Source organism: Otolemur garnettii, unplaced genomic scaffold (assembly GCF_000181295.1).
Source record: "Otolemur garnettii isolate 467f Iridium unplaced genomic scaffold, OtoGar3 scaffold00094, whole genome shotgun sequence".
Lineage (NCBI taxonomy): Eukaryota > Metazoa > Chordata > Mammalia > Primates > Galagidae > Otolemur > Otolemur garnettii.
The window spans coordinates 5,574,965-5,581,904 of record NW_003852489.1 but is presented as its reverse complement, the minus strand read 5'-3'; the positions used below and the strand labels follow the sequence as shown (position 1 = coordinate 5,581,904).

Here is a 6,940-nt window from a genome sequence, read left to right as displayed (position 1 = left end):
GGATTTGAACCCGCCACCTTAGGTGTACGTGGCTGGCACCTTAGCCACTTGAGCCACAGGCGCCGAGCCAATGCATACGTATTTCTACTGAGATATTTCCTACATATTTCTTAGATCAAAATATTAATAGTGAAGTACTGTTGTTCTGCCATCCCCAACAGAAATCTTCAAAACTACATAACCTTTCCTTTTTAGTTTATTTTATCACTGTTTTATCACTCTCCATTTGTCTGTCTTTCTGTCTGTCTGTCTATCTATCTGTCTGTCTGTCTGTCTTCACTTTTAGAGACAGTGTCTCACTGTGTTGCCCAGGCTGGAGTATGGTAACATAATCATAGCTCACTGCAGCCTTGCACTACTGGCCTTGAGGGGTCTTCCTGCCTCTGCCTCCCAGAATGCTGGATTATAGTCATGAGCCACTGTACTTGGCCTTACTTCTTTATGTAAGCTCTTCTTTCTCCCTCCCAATATTTTTAGCCATCAGGTCATTTTTCTAACATATTTATATTCATTTTTCTTCAAATTACTTTCAGTTCTGTCTGGCCTACTTTGTTAATCTCTCATCTAATCTATCCTATTTTATCTTTCCTTTCTGAACAGAAACTTTGCCTTATGCATTTTTGTATCTGAGACGGATGAGTCATTATTTTGTGATAATACAATGTCATTTTATTACCTTTTTAGTGCATTGAGCTACCTTAGTTCTTACATTTCATTCTATTTATTTTTTAGTGTGATGAACAAGTCTGGAGTGAATCGTGTAGTTTGGAAGCGACCTCGACTCACTCACAATGGGCCTGTTAGAAGGAGCACAGTTATTGACCAGATACCTTTTCTGGCAGTAGCAAGAGCACTTGGTAAGTAGGACTTATATTGGATGAACTCATACTGGATTTTCTATAATATATTGTTTTTTATTTTGGGGGTTGGAGTTTGAGACAGAGCCTCACTTTGTGGCCCCAGGCTAGAGTGATATGGCATCATAGCTCACAGCAACTTCAAACTCTTTCCTCTTACCTCAGCCTCTGAGTAACTGGGACCACAGGCACCTGCCTTAATGCCCGGCTAATTTTAGTAGAGACAGGGTCTCGTTCTTGCTTAGGCTGGTCTTAAACTTGTGAGCTCAAGCAATTCACTGGCCTCAGCCTCCCAGAGTGCTGGGATTATAGGTTTTCTGCAATATATTGTGATAAAGTGAGACTGAGAACTAAGCCCTTAGTTGGCATATGGTGAGGGTAGAGATATGATAATACTGTATTAAATGCTTTAAAACCTAAATGAGCTGGGCATAGTGGAGTGTATCTGTAAGCCCAGCTATTCAGGAGTCATAGGCAGGAGGATTGCTTGAGTTCAGGAGGTTGAAATTAGTCTGGGCAACATAGACCAGAATGAATGAATGAGTGAATGAATGAATAACCATTATTTGCTGAAAAACGGGTGGGAAAACCTAATTTGAAGGGAGGATTAAGGTTTGTATTTCAGTGTCAGTTATCCTTTGAAAATGAGTCACATTCAATGTTTTGCTAACTTCCACTATACTTAAATAAGTGTATTCATGTCTAAATTTAATGGTATGTTTAAAACTATTTAAAAAAAACTTTTCCTACTATAGCCCTTAATATTCCTCTTAAGAGCCTTCAAAGCTGATTTTTCTTCAGCTGGCAAAGTAACTTGTCCATGATTAAATAAAAAGTTACCTTTCTGATCTGCTTGGTTTTGGGGAAAAGGCTAAAAAATTATAATTATGGAGATATTTTACCTTGGCTATGTTAGATGGGAGTAGTTTTTGTAAAGAAAATTTCTATGGAAAAAAGCAGAAATTTGTACCTTCTTTCTTATGTTACAGTGGTTCTTAATCTTCCTAATACTGTGACCCTTTAATACAGTTCCTCATGTTGTAGGGACCCCCAACCACAAAATTATTTTCGTTTCTACTTAGCTACAGTAGCAAGGAAAATAATTTTATGGTTGAGGGTCACCACAACATGAGGAACTGTGTTAAAGGGTTGTGGCATTAGGAAGGTTGAGAACCACTGTTCTCTTAGATATTTAAGTGTGGTGTCAGACATTATATTAAAATCCTTTTGAGATATAATAAGGATATATTCTTGCCCACATGGAGTAAAACCATATGGTTGGGGATTTAGGCAATAAAGAAAGAATTTATAAATCACCACAGATTAGGAAATACATCGAAGAAATAAACAGGGTGCTTTGATATATAACTTAGAAGGAAAACACTATTTTAGTGTTGTATTTCATGGAAATGCCCTTTTTAGGTAGTATTTTTGAATTTTGGGGGTCTTTGTTTTGTTTTCTTTTAAACTGGTTGAACAACAAGATTTTTTTTTTTTTAAAGAGATGAAGTTGTGCTTTGTTGCCTAGTCTGGAGTTTAGTGACTGTTCGCAGGTATGATCATGGCACATTATTACATCCTCAAACTCCTGGGTTCAAGCAGTTATTCTGCTTCAGTCTCCTAAGTAGCTGGACTGCAGGCATGTGTCCCTGTGACTGACCCAGGAAGACTTACTTTATCTGAGATTGGAGGCTAAAAAGGAGCTAACCATGGTTATTCTATGGAAGAATATTTCAGGCATGGACCCTCAAGTGGAAAAGAACTTGGCATGTTCTAGGAATTGTCAAAAAGCTGGAGTTGGTTGAGGTAGAAATGGGTCATACTCATGGCATATGTTTGCGTTGTCATCTAATTGTAGTGGGACGCGTTGAAGAATAGTAAGCTAAGGAGTTATAACATTATCTGTTTTGTCTTTTATTATTATTTTATTTTTCTTCATTAAACATGCCTCAAATACATGATATGCCTTTTGGTTGTTGTTGTTGAAGTTTGGCCAGGGCTAGGTTTGAACCTGCCACCCTTGGTATATGGGGTGGCAGGCGCCCTACCCACTGAGCCATAGTCGCTGCCCATGATTTGCCTTTTAAAATGATTATTCTGGGACCAAGCACAGTGGTTCTTACTTATAGTCCTAGCCACTTAATTAAGAGGCTAAGGTGGAATGATTGTTTGACACCAGGAGTGTGAGGCTGCAGTGAGCTCTAATTATGCTACTGTACTTAAGCCTGAACAACAAAGCAAAATCCTGTACCTTTAAAAAAAAAAAAATTTTGACTGGGCACCTGTAGCTCAATGGTTAGGGCGCCGGTCACATCCACCCGAGCTGGCAGGTTGGACCCCAGATAGGGCCTGCTACACAGCAATGACAACAACAACAAAAATAGCTGGGTGTTATGGTGGGCACCTGATTAAGCCCAAGAATTTGAGGTTGCTGTGAGCTGTGACATCACAGCACTTTACCAAGGGCAACATAGTGAGATTCTGTCTCAAAAAAAAAAATTGTGCCTGTTAGGTACTACTGTCTCATTTTGATCCTTGATCAAATGTACATAGTCCTAATCTTTGAGGAGTCTGTAATCTAGTGGAGGGAATAGACAAGAAACAAATGATAATATCATTTTTTAAAGTGTCATAAAAGAATTAAACAAGGTGATAAGTCAGTAATTTGTGAAAGGGATAGTGGGTAGCAGAGGAGGGCTACTCTAGAAAGGATGGTCAAAGGGGGTGGTGGTGGTGGTATTTGAGCAAGACCTGAAGGTCACAGGTTTGAGATCAGCCTGAGCCAGAGCAAGACCAATCCTCTAAAAATAGACGGGCCCCTGTGGTCCCATCTACTTGGGAGGCTGAGACAAGAGAATCGCTTAAGCCCAGGAGTTTGAGGTTGCTGTGAGCTATTGATGCCACAGCACTCTACCAACGGCAACAAAGTGAGAGTCCGTCTCAAAAAAAAAAGAATTGTAAAATACATACAACATACTCATAACTTACCATAATCTTACCATTTAAGTGTGTAGTTGATGTGGTCTTAAGTACATTTACAGTTGGTTTTTGTACTGACTCCTTGAGTGGAAGGAGTAAAATTTGATACAGCAAGGGATGTGGTCTCAATTTAGACAATTCTTTGTAGGAATTTTGCTACAAAAGGAAGAAGAGAACTGGGGCCTTACTCTGTTGTCCAGGCTAGAGTGCGATGGTATTGTCATAACTCACTGTAGCCTCAAATACCTGTGTTCAAGTGATCCTCTGCCTCAGTCTCCTGAGGTTGTGCAAGTGTGCATCACCATAACTGGCTGATTTTTTTCCTTATTTTTGGCAGAGATAGGGTTTGTTGTCCAGGCTGATCTGGAACTCTTGGTTTCAAATCAGTCATCTCTCACCTTGTCTTCCCAAGTACTGGGATGACAGGCTTGAGCACTGTGCTCAGCCTTGATTTTTGTTCTCTGTCACATGAATAATTTTCTCTTCAAATACTTTATTTATTTATTTTGAGATAGAGTCTTACTTTGTTGCCTGCAGTAGAGGGCCATGGCGTCACAGCTCACAGCAATCTCAAACTCCTAGGCTTAAGTGATCCTGTTTCCTCAGCTTCATAAGTAGCTGGGACTACTGGCATCCGCCACAGTGCCCAGCTATTTTTTGAGACAGCAGCAGGGGGAGGTCTCACTCTTGCTTAGGCTGGTCTCAAACTCTTTAACTCAGGCAATCCACACAGCTTGGCCTCCCAGAGGAGTGAGGCCATTGTGAGCCACCGTGCGCCACTATGCCCGGCCTATTGATTTTTTTTAGAAAAAGCATCTCACTGTTTTGCCCAGACTAATTTGTACTCCTGGGCTCGAGCAATGTTCTTGCCTGCCAAGTAGATGGGAGTATAGGCATGTACTCTGCCTCCAGTCTAATAGTACCTTTTAGATTCTTTTTTTTGAGACAGAGCCTCAAGCTGTTCCCCTGGGTAGAATGCTGGGAAATCAGATCACAGCAACCTCCAACTCCTGGGCTCAAATGAGTCTCCTGCCTCAGCCTCCCAAGTAGCTGGGACCACAGGTGCCTGCCACAATGCCCAGCTATTTTTTGGTTGCAGCCATCATTATTATTTGGCAGACCTGGGCTGGATTCGAACCCGCCACCTTAGGTGTATGTGTCTGGCGCCTTAGCCGCTTGAGCCACAGGCGCTGAGCCTACCTTTCAGATTCTAACATTTAAAGAATAACACACACACACACACACACACACACATATATATATACACACACACTGTTTTCTTGAGTTTACCTTGTTGTATGCTAATACTTATTGGACCAAAGGAAATTGAATGCTAGTATGAAGAACCACCCTTATGATTTTATGGTCATTTTTCTTATGGTTTTTTGGAAAGAGAAATCTCATCGTTGTGGTACCCTATAGTCACTGATGATGATATTTACTTGAGAACAAATGTAGCAAAGCTGCCTTCTAGTGGCTGCCTAGTAGAATTGCATTTAAATTTTATTCATTGAACAGGTGTTTTTTGAGTCTAGGGCAGAGGAAAGGTTTTCATCACATGTAACAAAAAGAACTGAAACATTTCTATTCTTAACTACTTATGTATGTACTGATAAGAACTTAAAATTAGGGATATTTTACCAAGCCACAGAGACCAGATAAGTGATATTTAGACTGAGATTTGAAGAATTATTAGAAGTTAAGAGGGAAAGAAAAGGTATTAGAGGTATAGAAAGCAGCATTTTTGAAAAGCTTGGTGATAGGAAGACACATGGTTATATAAGGGACACTGAAGGGCAGTGTTGGCTAGAACATAGATGTGAGAATAAGAGACATGGCTAAAATGAAAAATATTACATCATATGGGCTGTGGTAAAGAATTGTTGTCTTTATGTTGGCTCGGCGCCTGTGGCTCAAGCAGCTAAGGCGCCAGCCACATACATGTGATGCCATGGCACTCTACCCAGGGGGATAGTTTGAGGCTCTGTCTCAAAAAAAAAAAAAAAGATGATTTTAATTGCAGTTCTAAGAGTGAATTAGAGGGGGAAATGTTGGGAAGCTCTCAGACAATACAGGGGGTGGGAATGGTGGTGCTGAAATTTCCTAGGGGTAAAGGATCACAGTATATCCTGTGTACTGCTGGCTGCCCATGTACCACTAGAGCAGGCAGAGAAGATAGGAACCAGAAGATAGGTGTCTTCTCTCCTGGAGTACTTTCTCAAGTGCCCTCTATTGAGGAAAAAGGGAAAACGGACATTAGGCAGATTCTGTCTGTCAGTGTTCAAGGTATATCCCTTCAGAACCTATAGAAATGATATTCTGTAATCCTATTTTGGTGTACAAATACTAACCCAATAATAAAAATTCTTTTTTTATTTTGCAGTTTTTGGCCGGGCTGGGTTTGAACCTGCCACCTCTGGCATATGGGGCCTGCACCCTACTCCTTTGAGCTATAGGTGCCGCCCTCCAATCGTGGCAGTTCTGATCCTTACTGTGTTTCCCCGAAAATAAGACCTACCCCCAAAATAAGCCCTAGTAGGATTTCTATGCATTTGTTAAATATAAGCCCTTCCCTGATAATAAAACCTAGTGATCGGCGTGGCTATGCAGCATATCTGCATAGCCAGCCATGCATTTTCAGTGCAGAGCTGTAAGGAAGACTGGAATACCTTTTATCTGCCACAGCTCCTTTCTCTGAGCCGTTGACACTTGTGCAGGACCACAGTCGCAGGCATCCTATTGCGCACTTGTGAACAGCTAGGGAAGAGTTCACGCATCACTAGCTCCAGCCCCACCAACAAGGTCGGCTCCCCCTGTCAGGTTCCAGAAGAAGATGACACTGTATTTGAATTAATGTAGATTGTTGTATTATACTTAATAAAAATAAGACATCCCCTGAAAATAAGCCCTAGTGTGTCGTCTTGAGAAAAAATAAATATAAGGCAGTGTCTTATTTTGAGGGAAACATGGTACTAGTTATTTGATATTAGATAAAGCCATGTTGGGCTGGGCGTGGTGGCTCATGTCTGTAATTTTAGCACTTGGGAGGCTGAGGCAGGTAGATTGCCTGAGGTCACGGGTTCGAGACCAGCCTGAGCCAGAGC

At 41.0% G+C, this 6,940-nt stretch overlaps 1 protein-coding gene across 1 annotated transcript in view; it reads left to right on the top strand.

Moving 5' to 3' along the window:
- The window catches only part of PPM1D (protein phosphatase, Mg2+/Mn2+ dependent 1D), a 60,554-nt gene that overhangs the window by 35,640 nt on the left and 17,974 nt on the right, over positions 1 to 6,940 (top strand). Inside the window, exon 3 of the mRNA XM_003795601.2 lies at positions 733 to 857. Within this exon, the coding sequence (XP_003795649.1) occupies positions 733 to 857 (125 nt within the window). The remainder of the gene's footprint in view (positions 1 to 732; positions 858 to 6,940) is intronic.